The sequence below is a fragment of the Magnolia sinica genome, chromosome 6 (assembly GCF_029962835.1).
Source record: "Magnolia sinica isolate HGM2019 chromosome 6, MsV1, whole genome shotgun sequence".
NCBI lineage: Eukaryota > Viridiplantae > Streptophyta > Magnoliopsida > Magnoliales > Magnoliaceae > Magnolia > Magnolia sinica.
Genome location: NC_080578.1, coordinates 80,818,717 through 80,841,536, shown reverse-complemented (window position 1 = coordinate 80,841,536; position 22,820 = coordinate 80,818,717). Strand labels below are relative to the sequence as shown.

Below are 22,820 nucleotides of genomic sequence, written 5' to 3'. Positions count from 1 at the left end.
TGATTATGTGATTGTATCTTATATATGATAGTACCAAAAATATGGAAGGTTCAGATCATCGGAACATCTCATTACATGGGCCTCAGTGAGACAACGCATGCTGTTGATCCTAAGTCGCGAGGGAGGCAACCCCAATTGTTTTAAAAACCTAAGATAGTAGTGAAGTAAGAATATAAATGTTTACACACAATAAATTCGTTTTCTGCTGACGTGTCATATGAAGGGAGAATCCGAGCCGTGAAATGGGTAGAAAGTAGGATGGGGGCACCTGGAGTGAAAAATAGAGCAATCCACTCAACAGGTGGGCCACAAATATCTACTGACTCAAACCATTAGCTGCCATTGATTTCAACGATGTAGCCCTACTGATGAATAGACGATCCTGATTATTATCCCACATTTCTCAAATTAAACATGATGTGTGGGGCGTACGGGGTCTACTTCCATGTGTGCATGGCATCCAATCCATTGATCATGTGTGTCTTATCATGTTCTTCTTATCACCCAAAATCAAGCCAATCCAACCTCTAAAATCACGTAATCTGGCCCACCTGAATTCTAAAATGGTTGGATTTTTGCATGTTCATCTATCTTAGTGGGGCACATCTTTTGAATGGATTAGATGACATTAAAGAAATTACACAGTGAGTCAATGGCCCATTTAACTTTTGGATGGCCTGATTTTTGGGATCCAAGGAGAATATGACCCGTTGTACATGATGGACGGGTTGGATTTCATGAAAACGTCATGGTGGACCCTACACAATACGTTGTAGGTCAATCTTTTAACCTACAAAGTTTTGTACTGGATTAGACATAGAAAACAAAGGAAAGAATTAAGGATGCGGTTTGGCTCGTGACCCTAGCATCGGCCAACTAGCTGGTGTCAAAGCTTTGTGAACGTGCTTCATCCACACCGTCCATCCATTTTTACAGCTCATTTTAGAACGGCCGTCCAAAAATTAGATAGATCCAAAGGTCGAAAGCACCACACGAAACAGTGAGAATTGAATGCTTACCATTGAAAACTTCTTACGGCCAACCGCAATGTTAATTTCCCATCCAACGTATTCATAAAGTCACGAAATTCTTGATGAAGTGAAAACACAAATATCATCTTGATCCAAAACTTTCGTGCCCCCAAGAAGTTTTCAACGGTAGTCATTCAATTTATACTCTTTCTTATGGTGTGGTCCACTTGAGATTCATATTGGCCTCATTTTTTGTCTCATGACTTAAAATGATCTGAAAATTTGGATGGACGGTGTGGATAAAACAAATATATCATGCTGGCCCCCACAGGTCTTTGACATCAGGTAGCCGGCTGGTGTTGGGTTCACCATGTCATTGTTTTTGCTAGACGACGAAAGGTAGCCAAGATTCGGTCCTTTGATTCCTCTCATTGCTCTTCCCAAATTCTCTTCCTACCCGTTTTGTTGCTACCCTCCCCCCTTGCATGTCTTAAGATCTACACAAGACAATCTCTCTCTCGCTCTCTCTCTCTCTCTCTCTCTCTCTCTCTCAACCTCTCTCAACCTCTCTCTTATGGATTCCAAGCTTCTTCTCCACCATAGAGGCTTTCCTCCAACTACTCCACGCCGGAATCTGACCCACATGCTGAAACGTTCTCCTCCAATCCTCGCAGTGATTGCAAAACCAAAGAAAAACATCGCAATCGAAACGGAAACAATGACAATCTACAACGACAATTGGTTTGATCGAATGGCCATTCACCACCTCTCTAAAAATGTCCAAACCGCTACAGGTATGTATATATACACTTACATCCATACTATTTCAATTCCAATCTTTCATATAAATACATATCTTCTCGTATAAATACAATCTAAGTTCCCAGCATGTATATAAAAACTACACATACGTGCTCTTTGAATGCTAACATGGGCTCCTCCGTATCATCTCAACGTCACAATCTCTCTCTTCTTAGACCCATCATCTTAAATTTTATGAATTTCTTTTTAGTTTCTAAATCTTTGATTTCTCGGTGAATTTCCACTCATAGTAAATATCGATCTTTATGGGTTTTTAATAATGCACCGACCAATGCTAACATGCACCGGGTGAGTCATGCTCACGCAATATTATTGCATGGATATATCTAATAAAGTATAAACCATGAAACCAATGTGGAGTATATCAATTGCTTTATGTGGTGTTTGGATGTAATACCAAATTATGATTTGTTAAGCTTTTCTGGAAGACTAAATGTGGAATAACGGATGTATGAATTAATTGTAGAGATTGTAAAAACTGAATTAATAAAAATGTGGGAAATATATCATTTGAATATTAAACAAACAATATATTGTATTGATAGAATAATCAAGATGAAGAGTGCACAAAGTGATGAAAATGGTCGGTGATTGATTGAATAGATTCCTGAAATTCATGTAAATATGCATAGTTTGATCTTTCGATTTTTTTTTTTAATTTTTAATTTATTTTTATTTTATATTTTTACTTTGGAATGTGACTCATTAGTTAAGGTCATTTGCGCACTTGTTGTACACCTGGGGAGTGTTTTTTTTTTTTTTAATTGTTTTTTAGAATTATTATTAATAGATGAAATTAGGTTCGTGGGGTATTAAAGATTAGTGATTTTTGTTTATTTTTTGGAAATTATAGGGATTAAAAACAGTAAGACAGGTTATGAAAGCTTGATAGAGGCAGCTACTTATGTTTCAAAGAATTACAATCCAAACAAACAGCAAGAACTGGTCATTCAAGCTCTTCAAAGTGCCTTTCCCAAGCCCCTCCTTTCAATGGCAACTCTCTCTCTCTCTCTCTCTCTCTCTCTCTCTCTCTCTCTCTAAATCCTAGCCGTTCATCGGGTGGGCCCCATTGCATAAAGGCATTGAGAGTGGACTGTCCAGGTTTTTGGGCCAAGCAACATGCATTGTGCGCCTATCCAAGGAACGGCTTGGATTTCGCACACGTCTGCTTGAAGAATTCCGCAATCCAAAGTGGGGCCCATCGTTTAAACGGCTCTGATCACAGAAGCATGAGCCCCACATGTACAAACTCAATACTGTTACGATCTTCGTACTCGAGGGGCATATTGTTACTGTTTTTCATTAGGTTTGCTAATCCCACACGCGTGTATGATATCTGAACTTTCCATTAGGTGGGTTACGCTGTTTAAATCATCTGGCCTCTAAAATCAGGCCATTTTACTCCTAAAGTAGGCCACAGCATATCAAAACAAATGAATGGCTATAAAAAAATTTGCAACCGTTGATTCACTTTGTACGTTGTGGCCCAACTGAAGAGTGAAATTGATTTCTTAATCACAAGATCTAAGCATTATATCCACCCTAACGGAAAGGTCAGATCCCACACACGTTTCATATTCACACGTGCGACAGCGTGTGGATTGTATGGCTCTACACGCGTGTGGAATTAGCAAACCCCCTTTTCCCCTTTATTTTAACATTGCCACCCAGGGGCTGCTCCACACACAGCCACTCATTGTGGACCATCCGATCAGTGCAATGGTGGGCCCCACCATGTAGACCTGATACGGAAGTCAGGTCCGTCTACTCATCAGGGGACGCGGCTTTGGTGGATCCCCGACTATCTGCCTGGCATCCACGCCGTCCATCAGTTTTGAAAGCTCATTTTACAGGACGTTTCGAAAAATGAAGCAGATCCAAATCTCAGGTAGACCACACCAAAGGAAACAGTAATAATATACCATTAAAAACTTCTTGTGGGCCAACAAAGTTTTGAATCAAGCTGATACTTCTGTGGTCCCTTCATCCATGCCTTTGTGACCTTATCAACAGGTTGGATGGAAAATAAAAATTCCGGTGGCCCCCCAAGAAGTTTTTAACAATGGATATTCAATCACCACTTTTCCCATGGTGTGGTCCACCTGAAATTTGAATCTACTTCGTTTTTTGAGATTTATGCCCTAAATAAGCTTTCAGAACGGATGAATGGCGTGGATTTAAGGCACATACATCACGGTGGGTCCCACAGTCAGGGATCCGTCCCTCATCAGGTGGGTAACTCATGTAGTAATACGAAGTTGGCAGCGGTGGACATTCGATGGTATATGTGTGGCCCACCTGGTCGATAGGTGGGCCCCACCTATTAAAATCCTATTTTTGGTTAAAATATAAGATAATATTATATATAAAAAAAAATGACCCAAAAATTGCCAATTGATGGACGTATATATTTATTTGGATGTGCAGATCAGAACTTTGATGCCACACTCCAAATTCACGAGAGAATTCTTCGCTGTCTTCACCACCATCTTTTTCTCTTGGCTCATTGGACCCTGTGAGGTAACATATTTATAAAACAGCTCTTCTCTCGTTTTAAGAAAATACAATAAGACCCTTATATTAAAATTTCTTTATACCGAATCACCCTTACAAATATCAGAACGTCGTTCACGTCACATTGTTAGCTATGCCATGTATTCGCGCGAGTAGATACTGAAAAACACTCGTACGAAATAAACAAAGCTGGTGGACTAACTCATCTATTGACCACATGATGAGTGGACCAACCCATCTATGGATCAGGTTATCTCTTCAGTTCACGTAATAAAAGGCCCAGATGCTAACACGTAACTGCATTTGAACCCTTCAATATCTCCTCCTGCAAATCATCGTAGAGGTATGCTGGAATACATCATGTCGTATTGTAGTACGATATGTCTCGATACTCTAGCCTATGAAAATGGTCATATTACAATGATCCAAACCGTTTATCTGATTAGTCTCGTTTTGTAAGGTAGATAGGTAACAAATAAGGTTTTTAATTAGACTATATCAACTTGTGATAATTTGACTCTTTTGCTTTGGATATGAATGGCACTATAAGGCTTACATAACCTGAGGGTTTTAAAATCCTTGCCAAAAGCTTTTTTTAAGCATCCCCACCTAAGGAGAACCCTGTCATATAAATGGCCTGTGTTATTGAACATATCCCAAAAAAAAAAAAAAAGAATGAATGGTCCACATCCAACATACATGTGGGCCCTACTGGAACTGGACTAGATTTTTCGGATAAGATACATTCACCGGCTGGCCTATCTGATGAACTTTCAAAATCTTCCACATGTTATGAGACATTGGCAGGTAGAGGGTAGAGGCGGCTTGCCTGGTGAGGCTGCCAGTTGCCAGGTGTCTACAGGACAGTGCTCTATAGACTCCATGATATACTTGTTTTATCCATGCCATCCATCTATTTTTTCAGATTATTTTAGGGCATGAGCCCAAAAATGAGACATATTTCAATCTCAAGTGGGCAACACGGTAAGAAAACAGTGACGATTGAATGCCTACCATTAAAAACTTTCCACGGCTCATTGTAATTTTTATTTTCCATCCAACCTTTTGATTATATCATACAGACCTGGATGAATGTAAAAAAAAAAATATCAGCTTCATCCAAAACCTTTGTGACCACCCAGTAGTTTTTAATGGTGGGCATTCAATCACCACTATTTCTTGTGGTGTAATCAACTTGAGATTTGGATCTACCTCATTTTTGGTACCATACCTTAAAATAATCTGAAAAAAAATGAATGGATGGCATGGATGAAACACATCCATCATGGTGGAGCTTACATAGAACCGTCAAATGCTGATGGCTAAGGAGCGTAGGCAATCCGTGTCAGCAGAGGGCACTGCACATTTTCCATTCCTCACAATTTTCAAGGGAAATTAACCAATTGAACCCCAGACAATTGTAAGAGGACAAAAAACCTGTCAGGTTTATGTTTGAAAAAATTATTTAAAATATAGTGCTTTGGCTGAAACAGTTTTTATATTCTACCCTTATTTTGTGGCAGAAGTTATTTAAATAATACAAAATGTCCAAAATCCCTTGCAAATATCAATGTTTTTAATCGAGGTGGTGAATTTTCATATGGTACTAGTATGTATGAACGTATAAAATGCATAGAACGTTTCCCATGTGGAAATGACGTCTCTCCTCTAGGCTAATGAAATTATACTAAGGTCCTTTGAATTTGGACGGTTAAGAATGATACTCTTATTGTCCATTTGAAATCCACCGGTTAGATTGTTAAGTTTGTTTGAAGTGTGAGAGATCTGTGCCCTCCGTTAGGTGGTACACCATAACACGCCCTGACCCAAAAGTATAACCACTCCATAATTTAGCAGGCCACATGGAAATAAAAAAAACTGGATGGTTAGCAAAATAATGACTGTCCACATTGAAAATCAATAACATTGGGGTAACACATGTTTGATGTGTGTGCCCCACCTAAGGAATGGCTAGGATCTCTCCTAAAGTAGCATTTGTACCAAACAACCCCTTTTCCTTTCTCTCTCTTTTTTAAAAAAATTTTAATTTATTTTTTACATTAGACAAGAAGAATAGTAGCGTGGACAAAAGAAAATTAATCTAAATAACAATGGTATCATTTTTCGATGATTTTTTTAAAATGGGGTTGTACGAAATGAAGTAAAAAAAAGTGGGGGTGTTTTTTGTCAACTTGTTATTTTTAGAGGACCTTTTGGTTATTTTTTCATATTTCCCATCCATTGGTCAAAACTACATGATAAAATGGGGGAGAATCTCTTATATAAATCATTTTAAGGAATCGTAGGATCCTGACGCATTTGGATGTGATGCGCCACTCTAGACAAGTGGATCCATGTTTCCGTGATGCGGACAGCTGATATGATAGGCCACCTTGGATGGGGGATCTACCAAAGATCTCTCGGATAGGAAGATCCTAGCCCTTCAATCACTGATCTATAGATAGACGGTTGATAAACAAAGTGCATCAACGGTCCCAAAAAAAGTGAAAGGTTGGATGATTAAGATCTAGTTTGGAAGATGTTTGCAGCATTCTCCATCCATTTATTTGGGTGGCCCATCAGATCTCTAGCTCATAGAGTCATTTGTAGAGATAAGCCATCGCAATTATCTCACTTAGGATGAATAGATATCAAATCTGGGCCGTCCAATTTATAAACCCCACTTAGAATGGATGGTAACCGAAAATCGCACCATTGGATGATGCTGTCCAATCATTTGACTATCTTATGGACAGTCAACATGGATCCACAAAAAGTCAATGGTTAGATTTCAAGATCTGCTAGAAATTAACGGTCAATCAATCAAGGAAACCCACGAGATGAATATCAAGCACATAAACATCCACACTGATGGTGTGACCGTCCAGTGCATGGGCCACCTCTGTTAATAAACTACAGCCCAAAATTCATCAGCCGAAGTTTTTGGAATTTCTTAATGGTGATGGTGCAAGAGTTAGATAAGATGAAGTCATCCGGACCGTCTAATTTTAGGGCTATAATCCATTTAAGAGGTAGCCTCAATTGGATGGTCAAGATCTGATATCCATTCACTCTTCCAATGCATTGCTCCCATCAAAGTGTACGGCGTACCTGACACGTGATGATCCATCCAGACCGTTAGAATGGGCATCGGTCCCAGATCACATCAATATGGTGATCTTAACCATCAAACCAGACGGTCATTTTCTATGAACCATCATCCATAATTTTAGATAGGGCCCACACATAGGCACTTGATCGGACAGTTAGGATCATCGATCCCGGTTAATTTTAGATCATGGCCATTGAAAAGAGTGTGTCCCATCTGTTTGAACGGTTCAGATGATCAGACACCTGCACAGATTTACACTTAAAAGAGTATATTTATTGTACGGTTGTTAAAGATTCTGAGAATGGAAAATGTTGTGAAACAAGGTGAGGGAATCGGAGCTTGAAGGAAGCATTGAGAAAAACGTGGTTCACATCAGGAAATGCAGGTATTTTTTTTTTATTCTTCTACATAGACTATACACCATTATTCGGTGTATAATCCACCAGCCACCAATCCATGCGTATGGTCTATGAAACAACATCTGGGCCTTTGATTTTCGGATGCGGATTTCCTACGCTGGAAACCGGGGTGGGGCCCACTGTGATTTTTGTAAGAAATCTACCCGGTCAATCCATTTTGTGAGCTCATTTTAGGGTATCCAAGACTCAAGTGGGCCGCACTAAAGGAAAAGGTGGGTAGAGAAATTCCTACCATTGAAACCTCTCTGGGCGAAAGTGATGTTTACATCCCATCCATACCGTTCATTACGTCGTTCCTACTAGGATGAACTGAAAACACAAATATTATCTTGATTCAAAACTCCTGTGGCCCCATGAATATTTTAACTGTGTAGGTTCAATCCTCACGTTTTCGGCCCACTCAAGTATTGGATCCGGCTCATTTTTTATGTCCATGTCCTAAAATGAGCTAACCAAATGGATGAACGGTATGGATTTATCACAAACATCAAGGTGGGCCCCACCAAGGTTTCACCCCCACTGTCCATATGTTTTTCCAGCTCATTTTAGGGCATGAGCCCAAAATATGAGCGAGCAAAATGGATGGACAGCGTGGTCCAAGCTAGGTGGGGCCCACCATGATGTATATGTTTTATTCATGCTGTCCATCCATTTTCCCAGCTCATTTTTGAGCTCATGCCCTAAAATGGTATAGATCCAAAGCTCAAGTAGACCACATCATGGTGGGGATTGAACGCCCGACGAAGTTTTCAATGGTGGGCGTTCAATCACTAATGTTTTCTGTGGTGTGGTCCACATGAGCTTTGGATCTGTATCATTTTGGGCCCAGGCCCTAAAATGACCTGGCAAAATGGACGGATGGATAAAACACATATATCAATGTGGGCCTATAAAGATTGGGCAGCGTCGTGCCACAGGGATATTCCTGCTGCAGGTGCCACCGGCAATCCACTACCAAGATTAGTGTCCCAAAGTGGGCCCTAAGGCATCATATGTCCCATCACGTTTCATGTGAAATACCTAATAACTCAGATTTTACTCAACAATGCTATTTGCGATAAGACAATGACGGAAACAGCCGAATTGGCTCTTTTTTTTTAATTTAAAAAAAAAAAGTAGTGGAAAAGTGGTGAAGTCTGATATATACGACATCAACTGTCCAAATGAAGAAAAAAAAAAAAAAAGCAGCCAGATACATTGAATCAATCTACACCATAATTGTTTTTAGAAGAAAATTACATAAACAGCCTCATTAACTTAAAAATAAAATAAAATGGAAAGCGGTGAAATCTGATGTTATAATCATTTTGTAGGCCACACCATAGAATTAATGTACACCATGATTGTTTCTTCAATGTAGCCTACCTTATAATTGAAGTGCCCTGATATTTTGGTAAAATTGGAATTAGTAAGACATGCCTTTCATTTTTCTCAGCCATTATTTGGTAAAATTGGAATTAGTAGCAATTTTGAAGTAAAAATATCAAGAAATGAATGCTTTATACATAATGTTTGTGAAACGATCCTTTTTAGATGGCAAACAGTTTAGCAGGACAATTCTTCTCTGGTGATTTTGTTTAATGTGACTAGACAATAAAACTATGTTGGCTTTTTGGGCCTATTTGAAATGCAGGATTAAGTGGTATTGCATATCTAACCGCAAAAGATAGATTTGAATTTCTAGTATATTTTGAAATTTACTACATTTGTGAGCCCCATATTAATACTTGGGTTTTATCTACACTGTCCAACCACAGCCAAGTTGCATATGAATATAATTGACTAATATTCGTTGAGAAATCGGGTTCATTTATTACAATTCAAGCATGTACCTGAAGGAAGAATTTACTCTCAAACATGGTATTATATGACAACTCTCATCCATTAATTTCTACACCTCTACGGAATAGCTGTTAATGAGTTTCAGTTGATCAAGGCATTATTTGGTAAAATGAGAATTCTTCAGGCTGATTAATTTAACTTTTTACCATCATAGATTGACCACTTACGACAGTAAATGCTGATAACTTCGTAATACTTATGTTTTCATATCTAGTCGGATTGGAGGGAAATATATGGAAGTAATTGTGCTTCAAAAACCGAAATTTCATTGAATGGGATTGCTTATGTAAAATCCATGGCCCAACCGAGGATGTACGTTTCAGATCTACACTGTCCGTCTGTTTTACCAGTTCATTTTAGGTCACGAACCCAAAAAGAAGCAAATTGTGTGCTCGAGTGGATCACCACATGAAATATGGGGATATTAATGTCCATCATTAAAAGCTGAAATTGGGGCATGGCTCATAATGATATGTATCTATCATCCAACTTGTTCAGAAGATTATAAAATCATCGATGAACCAAAAACACAAATATTAGTTTGATCCAAAATTTTCATGGGCCCCAAAAAGTTTCTAATGGTAAGTGTTCGATTCCCACTGTAGTTTATGGTGGAGTCCACGTGCGCTTTGGATTTGCCTCATTTTTGGGATCATGCCCTAAAATGAGCTAATAAAACAAATGGACAGCATGGATCAGACACATACATTAAGGTGGGTTCCATATATTTTAGTTTTATTTGTCAATGAGCTGATAAAACAAATGGATGGCGTGGATCAGACACATACATTAAGGTGGGCTCCACAAATTTTAGTTTTATTTGTCAATAAGATTTGGCGGCTTGTATGAATTTACAATGGTAAATAATTATTACCAATTTACCATGGTAAATGGTAAAACAAACAGGCCATTTGTGAATTTTGTAGTAAATTTTGAAAAAAGCAAATTTCATATTAATTTCTTTTATTCTGTTATTAGGTTTTTGGAGGGGACCAGTTGTGTAGGGATGTGCACCAACCTGTGTAAGATGCCATCCCAAAAGTTCATCAAGGACTCCTTCGGAATTCCAGTCAACATGGTACCTAGTAAGCTCCCACAATTACACACAAACACACTCATGTAGACCATGTTTTACTATTCGGATCGATGGACCCAACCGATCCAAACGAGTCTATCCCATGCATGACATCATCATCATCATCATCATCATCATCTAAGCGTTATCAGAATTAATTGGGGTAGGCTCCATGAATCTTGTCCCGATAATCCACTCTACCATGGGCCAGTAGACGACAGATCATTAATCGTTTTTTTTTTTTTTAATTACTTCCACCTATGTCCTTTTAAGCTTTTCCCTTGCCGTTTTAGAGCCTACAACTTACACGACTCCCTCTTTCCAACTAGAGCCATTCTTGCCCTCCTACCCCTTGGCATCCATACTTGTAAAACTCAGTGACTCGACTTGAAACTCAGCCAAGTCAACAAAGTTGGCAAGATTTCGGGCCAAGTCACCATGAAACTTGGATATGAGCTTGACTCGGTGTGACTCAACATGACTCAACGTGAGTGACTCGCTTGGGAGATTTTTCTTTATAGAAAAATGGGATTTGAAGAAGTAACATTCCTAACTCGCACGAAATTGCTACTTAAATAACTAAAATATTTATAAATAATAATAATGGATTATTAAATATAGAGTCGAGTCAAGTAAAGACTCATCCAAGTCTTCGAGTCAACCCGACCTGACTAGACATCAAGCTGAGTGGAGTTTTTGAGTATTCGAATCATGATCGCATCAATATGATGATATAAATCCACCAGCTGACTCAATCAGTTCGACCCCCGGATTTAAGACTTAGATGAGTCACTCCAACTCCTCCAAGTCGACTCGGACTCCTCGGAACAACCTAGTTTGATGCACGAGTCACCAGGATGAATCCTCCCTGATTCAGGCAACTCATGCCGATTCACACCTGAGTCGACCAGATGAGTTGGCACAAGCAGCTGAGTTTTAAATCCACAGTTGGACCAGATAAACCACCTGACCCAAATGGTTGGTCTGGTTGATCCTTAGTGACCCAACCCAATCTGATGCAGTTATATGGTCCGACCTGGGTTCTAAAACAAGACACGCACACACACACAAATGCAAATGCAAGTAAAATGGGAGCCCAACCTCTCATAGAAAGTAATTGAAGTTGGAGGGAAGGGGCCCACATATGCGCACTTAGGGAACAAGCGGGGCCATCTAGAGAGCATATGGGAATTTTTATATATATGTAGTTGGACCAACTTCAATTATACCACATTCATTAGATTGAGGTCCTCAATCCATCCTTCATTTTCAGACCTCCTGAGTGAGGGACATTACTTTTTCTTCCAACCAATGCATGTGCGAATGGAGGATGTGGGCCGTGCCTCTGGGCCCATACAACAGTCAAATTTCCACTCATCACACGCACTCAACTGAATAGGTGCGGTTGTTTAAGTGTCAAACATAGGCTCCTTGACTCCCAAGCGTTTTCAACCTAATAATGTGAAAAGGGTTGAATGGGTGATATCCCACATATCAGTGGGACTTAAATTAGCCAAACCAATGGGCCTACCATGTCTCTTGATTCCCTAACAAGAAAGATTGATTAATGAGACCCCAACATACCTTCCCAGTATTGCTAATTATCCTAGTTGGAGCTTAAAAGTGCACATACACACGCGCGCGCGCTTTTAAGAGAGAGAGAGAGAGAGAGAGAGAGGTGCATGGTAGATGTAGAGAAGGCTACATGTAGAGTGTTAGGGTTGTGTACTTTAGAAAACCAATGTGAACCTTATCCATTGACAATAATACACACACACACACATTGATTATTGATGTCGATGATCTAGATCATAGATCATGATGTCTATAGATCCTATGTGGATGTGTTATTGTTGCCATAATTAATTTGTAGACTTACCTAAAACATAGATCCTAGTCAATGGAGAGTTGTGTTTCATAATCCTAGTGCTTTGATATCCTATGAGCAACCAGCATGTTTTAAGATGAACATGTAGTTATTTATTTTGTCTATCCTACTAAAGAGACTGATTACGAGTTGGGATGGAAAGTATCAACCATTGGGCTTGATGATAAGTGCCTTTGGTCTACTCACATGGGAGTATGAGTGTCATGAATATGGGATATTATTATTAAATCCTTTAGAACCTTGCAATGGAGGATCGCTTCAGTCTCTAGATCAAGAGATATATCATGCCTATACTATATTAGCTTCTGTATGTATCCGATTTAACTAATACTTGGACCTGAGAACACATGTGATGTGCCTTGGCTCTCCTCGTCAAGTCAATTCAATGGCATATATGTGAGCGTGGTTAGGTACATACATTAATATTCAAGCAGTTGAGGTCCATATGATCTAACAAGGAATCCACTATTACCTAGAAACACTATTAGACTTATAGTTGAGATTTGGTAGATGAACATCCATCAAGCGATTTTTTTAGACTGACACTCAAAAAATTTTAAACTTTCACAAATTTTTTTCAAGCATTGATAATTTATTTTAATTGTTAAAATGTTTTAATTGTACTTGATGAACATCTTAACGATTGAGATCTTGTGGTCCACTACTTGATTTGCATAGGAATAGGATTAAGGATAGATGGCCATGAACAATGAATATCAATGAGTATATGATTAAAGCAAAATCAGACTTTTGATGTAGTAGAACATCCAAAAGATGGTACGATAATAAAGGCACCATTGTAATGTTTCTCCCTAAAACCCCTACCTATTAACAAATCCTGTCCAAGAGATGAGAGAGAGAGAGAGAGAGAGAGAGAGAGAGAGAGAGAGGAAAGGTGTTGGGTCACTCACCATAAAAAATAATAATAATAAATGATAGAAATGTGCTAAAATAAAATTCACGAATAACAATGGTGCATACCTTCAAAATTAGCAAAATTCCCTTAACTTTATTTCAAATCCCTTCTTAAGTCCTTTGAAAATCCAAAGTTGAATGCTCTTGAAAAATCAATTACTAGAGCAAAATTGCCCCTGGCTGCTCCCATTATATTTAATAGAGATGCATCATGGTTTGTATACAATACATAATACATACGTACCTCAAATCAGGCATACTCCTAGACCATTTGGGTTGTACAAGATCTAAAAGTTGGGGCCTGATTAGTACTTGGCCCCAGATCAAATCAAGGCCCATCCATTTGGATGGGTGAGTTGATAACAAGGACATAACTGGCTATGCTCAAGCTAAACAAATCAGGCTTGGGCTGCCCTTGACAAGGCCCAATGACATCCATCCGGTAAGAGAAGAACACTCAAAAAACACACTAGGACAGACTGTGAGCCCCACTGCTACCACCATCTATATTCTGACCAGATTATGATGGGGCACACTCCAGTGGTAACGGTGTCCCAACAAGCTACTGTGGTACCGGGCAGATGTGGGGCCCACGTGACGAATGAAAACAAAAACAAAAAAACAAAAAATCCAATCCTTCCATCATAGGGAAAGACCACCCTTGAATAAGGGGAGGGCATGCTTTTGTATATATGAAATCTGAGCCATTCAGTCACCTTAATCTGGTCTGGATCAAGGGTCAGACCAAAATCAGGCTGTTCCAAAATTCAGATAAGACCACTTGACCATTGGATCCAGCTCATCTGATTTTTTGGCACCTGGACTTAATATAAGGTGGTGCATCTGATGGACGAGTTGGATAGCGTTCATGCATCACATGGGCCTCACATCGGAGTGGTAACACACACACACACACACACACACACACACATATAACCATAAAAAATTACTCTTGCATGGACATACACACATGCATAATCATATATATGTGGAAGGGCCCATGCATGATTTAGCACCGGCACTCATCCATACGAGTGATTTTAATTATCGTGAATGTCCAAATTGCAGATTTCGAGGACATGAGCTGCGACATGATATTTGGTGAAGAACCTCCTGCGGCGATGGATGATCCAGCATTCAAACAGCCTTGCTACAAATTTCTCTGTAAGACCACTCAAGACTGCAGATTTGTTCACAACCATCTCGTCTTTGAACCACCCATTTTTCAAGCCAATGCACTTAAACCCACCTCACCATGTATCAGGTGGGACCCATCCCGTAAATCATCTGGCCACAATCTTAAGCCCGATTTAGCTATCAGGTGGGCCACACATGAAAAGAAAACAAAGGACTGTAAATCATTTTTTCCCCAACTTGCCTGTGGTTTTTGTCCAGATGATCTACACAGTGGGTCCCACCGGGCCCTTTTCTCTTTCCTCTTTGGCATCCAACAATGAAAATTCGGTTACTCTCTTACAGGTAAAGCAAAGCAAAAGCATAACTTGGATTGCTCCAGCGTATGAAAGACGAGGAAGAGCGCAAAATCTTGTTATCATACCAGGAAGTCAATGGATATTTCTCACTTATTTTATTCTATGTATGTTATTGAAAAAAAAAAATGTTATTCAAATTTTCAATGAGCTTAAACCACAATCAACCACAGATGAATGTTTCAGTCCTTAAAACATGCGTGCAAAGATTCCGCCGGGTGAATGGATCACGTAAATACTTGCAGGCATGCGGGCAGCAAGATTCGAGAAACTCATAATGTTGGTTTTTTTATATTAAGCAATCGACAAATCTTACATGGTTGGATAGTTTGTGCAAGTGGGGCCCATGACTCTACTGGAACTGTTGATTTTTACTCTGATGGATAAAAACAATTTTGTTAGACAGTCCCTTAAAATTATATTAATTAAAGGCAAAGAAGCTAATTTCAGAACTTGTTAAATGATGAACACTCTTAAGAGCTGTGGAAGGAATCATAAATGTAAATGGGGTAGGAGACTAGAGACATGTTCATATGATTAGGATATCTAAAGTGAAAGAAGCTTTGAGAAGGATAAAGGCAGGAAAGGCCCCTGGGACCAGATGGTATACTAGTTGAGGTTTGGAAGTCAAGGGAAGATTTTGGTTTATTTTGGTGGATAAAATTATTTTAAAAAATTGTAATATTGAAGAAAACAATAAACGAAAGAGAAAAAACGCAGGCATCATAGAATAAAGGAGACATACGGAGCTGTACTAACTATCGTGAGATTAAAATTACGAGTCATATTTTGAAACTTGGGGTGAGAGTGATTGAGCAAAAGATTAAGGCATAAGACAAATGTATCAGAAAAAGCAATCTAAAATTATAGTAGGAAGGCCAACCATTGGGGGCTATTTTCCTACTTGATGGAGAAACATGGAGAGAGGAAGGATCTCCATATGGTCTTATTAATGATGTGTATGATAGACAAGTGAGGAGTCAGATTCAGTTGGTCCAATGGGCGTGCTTCCCCAGCCATGTCCCTTCTAGACAGATTCTTGGTCTCTCATGGTTTGCGTTCAAAGGTTCCCCTTGGATCACTGCCCCATCTCTCTGGATGTCGATGAAATTAACTGCAGGCCCAAACCTTTAAGGTTCGAGTTAGCTTAGCTCGAAGTAGAGGGGTTCAGATCCTTGGTTAGTGAGTGGTGCTCCTCATTCTCAATGGAGGGTAGACTGGGTTTTGTTCTTTTTAAGAAAATGCAAATGCTCAAAGGCAAACTCAAGCTTTGGCATTGGGAAGTTTTTGGCAAAAGAGAGATGGAGATGTCGCCTATCTTACCCAGATTTAGGTGCTGGACATTCACGAGAAAGGGTAAGATCCATTGGTCAAAGACTTCTCTCTAAGAGCTAAGTTAATTTAGGACTATGCTGCCAGAATTAAGGAAGAGGAAATTAAGCAGTGCCAACAATCTAGAGCCGTCTGGCTGAAGGAGGGGTACAAAGCACCCCCTTTTTTCATTCTATTGTCAGCACTAGAGCTAGGTGTAACTCCATTTCCTCTGTGGTTGTTAATAGTAATCACTTAACTGGGAAAGATAATATTAGTAATGAAGTGGTTAATTTCTATGCTTAACTTCATTCGGATAATGGGTTCGACAGACCTCTTGATAAATTACCTTTTAATTGTATCTCTCATGAAGAGAGGGAGTTGTTGGAAAACCCCTTATCAAATGATGAAATTAAAACAACAATATTCAACTTTGGAAGGGATGAGGCTCCTGGTCTAAATGGCTTCCCCCAAGCCTTCTTTCAATCCTTATGGGAGATGCTTAAATAGGATGTTATTGACTTTGTCCAGGATTTCTCCCTTTCGGGTCGGATCCAGAAGGAAATAGGAAAATTCCTTCTTAGCTTTGGTCCTGAAATTGGAAGGTGCAGAGAGCCTTAAGGATTTTCGTCCCATCAACCTCATTGGGAGCCCTTACAGGATTGTTGCTAAACTGCTTAGATCTAGGATCATACTTGTCCTTCCTAAGGTCATATCCACATTCTAAAATGCCTTTGTTTTTAGTAGAGAGATCATGGACTGTGCTTTAATTGCTGATGAATGTATTGATTCCTACCAGTAGGCTGGAAACAAGGTATCTTCTGCAAACATAACCTAGAAGAAGTGTTCAATCATGTAAATTGGAAATTTCTTGAAGATATACTTCGTTGGATGTTTTGGTGTGAAATAGAGAGTTTGGATCCGTAATTGTGTTGCTTCAGCCAGGTTTTCTGTTTTGATTAATGGGTCCCCTATTAGCTTCTCAAGGCTTTCAGGGGCCTCAGGCAGGGAGACCCTTTGTCACCCTTCCTGTTTATCATTGTTTCAGAGGCCTTGAGTAGGATGTTATCTAGACTAGTGTTTTAAATAGTGTGTAGCTTATGGCCCTCAATAGCGTGTAGCGTAAGCTACACAATACTTAATATTTTTTAATTAAAATAATAGAAATATATGACAAAAATTATAAAATGCATAATTCCTATGAGTTCATGACTGCAAATCTAGATTGTTAACCTAATAATTCGATGCAAAATCTATCTCTTCGCCTTCAGACATCTCTAAGTGTGACCTCTTTTTTTTTTCTTTTTTAAAAAAAAAAAATTATTATTGAACCATCACAAATTCACAATATGGACCATAATTTGAATGGTCCAAATTGAACTAAGTGCCCTATTCCATGATATGGACCACAATTTGGATGGTCTAAGATTGATCTAATGTAGTGCCACGTGTTATAGGGATGAGTCACCACCATTTTAAAATAGGTGTTATAGGTGTTGAACGTTATTTATTTATTTATTTATACACACGCGCACACACACGCCGTAGTGGAATTTCACCGCCTATGGGGACTCGAACCCTCAACCAGGTGTTGAAACTCCTGAGAGTCTACCACCAGAGAAAGAAGAAGAGAGATTTCAGGTAGCATACGCTACCTATGCTACGCTACATGCATTGTTTTAAATATTGATGATATCGGCCGATATATCTTGTATCCCACCAGTGCGATACGAAACGCACAAGTAGTGCGATATATCCCACATGTTCGATCTAGTGAGCATTTTCGAATTTTGATGCTCTCATTTTCTACAATTCATGTTAAATTAGTGTCAAATTGTTACAAATTCATGATTTTTCATGTTCTACATGAAAAATCATGGATTGGGAGCTTCGATTTCGAGATTTGGAGGCCCATTTAACATTTTTAATGGGCCAAGTTGTGAAAATTTGAAAAAAAAAATCAAAATTTCCAATTTCTCGCAAATCGTTTGCAATCTTTGTGTTCAAACATCACATTAAAAATGTTTATAACCTAATATAGTGATTCTTCTTTTGCTTTTGAATGTATTGCTTGTGTTTCCACAAGTCTTCTTACATTTATAAATTATATGAATAGACATTGAATATACTTGCATCAATTCAATTAGACAACGCATAGATTAGAACCCCATACAAAGAAAACCTATTATGTGTACTTGTTTATTGTAATGTTTTGATTTATAAGTGTATATTGATGGCTTTTTTAACAATCACCGAAGTTTCATCGAAAAATTCAACCAATTTCCCAATGTTTCCAACAATAGTGATACATTACATGATACAACCGATATATCCTATGCGATAACCGATACGTATCTGTATCCCAAGAATGCAATACGTAACGCGATACCGATATTTCGAACACTGGCTACATGTAACATATGCTACGTGCTCCGTAGCTTATGTGTCACGCCCCGAACTCAGAAACCAGGCTCACAGAATTCTCGATCGCCGAATCCGGCGCCGACAGCCTCCGTAGAACCCCATTCTCGGATCCCGGCACCCATTCACCAGGTTCCGATCCTGGGATACTACAAGGAGGATTTATAATCATCAGTCTGATTCATAATGAGCATAACCAAAAGCATAACCCACGAACAATAATCACAAGAACACCACCACAAAATCCATTATGATCAAAAGCTTTTGAGTACAATGCGTCAGAAAGGGAAAATACAATGTAACGAAAGAAACAAAACTCCAGAAGCTCGGCTGCACGCTCCAACTACGGCGAGACTAAGGCTGCGACTGCATCTTGGCGTCACCTGCACGCATCAATCGTGCATAAGCTTATAGAAAGCTTAGAGGGTGGTGTAAGTATGTGCGCAATATAAGCGTGCTCAGAACGCAAGGTCAGAGTAATGCGGAATCATGGTGATGAGTACATGAATACGATCAGCCGTACCAAGGCTATGCGATGCAAAATATGAATGCAATCGATCATAACACGGCCATGCGATGCGAGATGCAACTCAAGCATGTCAATCCTCAACATGTATCAGTACAGTTCTCATTCTGGATAATCACCGGGGTTCAATACACTCCAAATGGCACTGTCGCACTCCTAGCTGCACAGTCCAAGTGAGCGTAAGAAACCTCACTATCCGCCTGGCCAATAGTCTGTCAATACCTATCCGGCACGTCGATAGCGGACCCATTCGCGAGCTGGTCAAACTCAGCCTAGTATTTGCCCTACCCTCGGGCGAGTAAGGCCACACTCCTTTCCAACCGACCACGACACAGTGGGAGACGCGGCCTCCTGGTATTCGGCCCTCATGCGCTCATATATCCACTCGGTCTCAACATTGGAGTCATCCTCTGGTACCATCGGGTTTAGGGATTTTCACCCAAGGACATCTATGGCGCCCGTATGCTAAAACCAAACATTTCCAGTATCCAACTCAGCCTCCCACGATGTGTCTGTGGAAGCTATGGCCCTGATGTTGCTAGGGCATACAATAATCATGATCACACAGATGCAAGTGCATGAATCACACTACCAAACATGCAACAATCCCGCGCATACCGAACGCTCATGTGGGGCGACTCCGCCTATCAGGGAGCCCATAACGATCTGTCAGAAGGCATATGCTATGATCAGTCACTTCTCATATCAGGCATACATATGATGCGTATGATCATGAATCATGGATCTATGCTATACATGTTATGTGGTGATGAGTTCTGATCAACATGAAGATGGGCCTAGACGGCCTATATACTATAGACATGGGCCTATTAATGGGCCTTAGGGAGAGTCATAATGCGGACATTTAACCAACATTAACCTTTCAATGTGGACATCAAACCATCATTGCTCCCAAGGCACTGCCGCTATAAGGGTCAACACATAAATCATGGTATGGGCCTCATGTACATCCCATTGTGCCTCTAATACATCAAATGGGCCTCATGCATGGGTCTCGTATACATATATCAAGGTAGGCCTCAATGACGGGCCACAAATGCATCCACATGGGCCTAGTCACATGGGCCTTGCATACATCACAATGGGCCTCATAAAATGGGCCTTAAATTATCTCCAAAATGGTTGGACAGTTGGATGAAACACATGCATCATGATGGAGCCCTCTCTAATGGAGGGTATGGTTTACAACACATACATAAGTGGGTCCCATGTGGGGCCTACCATAATGTTTATTTCCCATCCAACCCATTGATAAGGTCATTCAGACCGGGGCCCACAGAAATGTTTATTTTCCAAGCAACCTAGGGCCCAACATAATGTTTATTTTCCAACCAACTGTTCATAAGGCCATGTGGACCAGGGTAGAGCCCACTATAATATTTATTTATCATCCAATCTATTCATAAGGTCACCTGGACCAGAGGAGGGCCCACTGGACTGGGGCCCACTGCACGTTTATTTACCATCCAACTGTTCACAAGGTCACGTGGACCAGGGTAGGGCCCACCGTGATAGTTATCTGTCACCCAATCTGTTTGTAAGGTCTCGTGGACCAGGCCCCACAGTAATGTTTATTTGCCATTTAACGTTGATGAGGCCACCCAAACCTAGGGCCCACCGTGATGTGGTCCACAGATCCAGCCCGCCCATTAGGTGAGTCCCACCTGGCTGACGGTCCAGACCAAGTTTCAGCAACGTTCAAAACTCAGGTAGGCCCCACCAAGTGATTTTATATGTTTTGGCATGTCTTCACATGATTTTAAATGGTGTGGTCCACATGAGTTCCGTATAAGGCTGATTTTTGGTATGGACGGATGGTCCGTGGGGACCCATCAAATGCACGGTGTTGATGGTCGAAAGGCACCAAGGTGGGGCCCACAGCTGGGGCCGTGAGCCCAGCCCGTCCGTCCGTCAGACGGTCCAGCGCAGGCGCTGCCTGCGCCTGCTGTCAGTGGCGGCAGCAGTTGCTGCTGTTGTTTGTTTTTTTTTTTTTTTTGAAATCAACGTTTTTCTGTGGTTTTCCACAGGCGGGGCCCACATCAGCAAGATCCACACCAGTCATTAGCCCCTGTGGCTCGATACAAATCTATCGAGACCAATATTGAATAGTTTTCTGATGTACAGCAACGTCGGGGTGTATTTCAATGGTAGGGAACTTGTTCGTTATACTATGGCCCACCATAAGTTCAGATTGAGATCATATTTCGGCTCAACGCCTAAAATGATCTGTGGAAGGGGATGGACGGCTTGGATTGCATAAAAACTTCAAGGTGGGGCCTGCATGAGTGGCCCACCTCTCCCTTTGGCTAGCTTGGTGGTGCACTCCCATGCCAGTTAACACTCCACTGTTGCCAACGTCCAGCGTCCAGGGACGCTGGACGACTTGCAGAATCACATCATTGTGGTGGGTCCCACGTGGACGTGGCCCACCAATATATATGCATATACATATAATATATATCTTATATTATATATATTATATAAAATATAACACATATATATATACATATATATATATAAAAAGATGCATTGGGCCCATCCAAACAGTGGATAGTGTGGATCATCACCTGTAATAGAGTGGGCCACACCGTCTGATGTAGATGGACGGGGTAGATATGTTACATATTGGTGGGATCCACACCATCACAACGAGAGAGAGAGAGAGAGAGAGAGAGAAATATACGGTGAGATAGAGAGGAGGGACCCCGCCACTATGGGCCCTCCATTGATACAACACATACATCAAAATGGGTCCCACAACAAGTGGGCCCTAAAGATCAAGATTTCAACGGTGGATCACCCACCTTATCTTCCTTCTTCTTGGTCCCTTAGACTCCAATGCTCCTTAGCTTTAACTTTGATGGAGGTTGATGGGGTTTAGATGATTGAGATGGAAGATGAGAAGATGGACCACACTTGGGAGGGAGAGGAAAGCTTGGACGTGAGAGGCTTGAGTTGCTTGGACATTTGGGAAATGAGAGAGAGAGAGAGGTGATATGGATGGGTGAGGTGTGATGGGTGATGGGTGATGGGTTGGGTTGAAAATTTTGAAAAAGGGGTATGGTTGTTGTTAAAAATGGGAAAAAGAGGAGTGGTGAGGTGGAAAGAGGGTAGACTTTTGAAAAAGGAGGGAATGGGTTGTTGTACTTGAGGTAAGGCTTGCATGAATGGTTGATTGATGGGACTAATTGAGTAGAGATTCCCTCGAAATTCGCAACGCGCGGTGTTTCTTCGAAATAAACACAGATCGACATCTTCTTGCTAGGGTATCGGTTCGGTGCGCAAGTCGCGGCGTTGGAACCGCGGCGACGACACGGTCGCCAAGACATAGGTTTCAGATCGAGCCGACGTCGGTGTGCGGGACCTGGCTTAAGATCGCGAGCAAACGTCGGATATGGTGCGAAGGTTGCCGAAATTTGACCGGAAGGACTGCAGAAGCCAACGGAACGGTACGAACTAGGACACGGGTCTTACATTACGCTTCATGCCCCGT

At 40.5% G+C, this 22,820-nt stretch overlaps 1 protein-coding gene across 1 annotated transcript; it reads left to right on the top strand.

The window, feature by feature from the left end:
- Nucleotides 1–1,445: 1,445 nt before the first annotated feature.
- On the top strand, nt 1,446–15,391 carry LOC131248921 (beta-carotene isomerase D27, chloroplastic). Its single transcript, XM_058249447.1, has 7 exons — nt 1,446–1,765; nt 2,647–2,786; nt 4,221–4,313; nt 7,743–7,804; nt 10,659–10,765; nt 14,627–14,722; nt 15,038–15,391. The coding sequence occupies exons 1-7, from the start codon at nt 1,546–1,548 to the stop codon at nt 15,079–15,081; spliced, it is 762 nt and encodes a 253-aa protein (XP_058105430.1). The 5' UTR covers nt 1,446–1,545; the 3' UTR covers nt 15,082–15,391.
- Nucleotides 15,392–22,820: the final 7,429 nt, after the last annotated feature.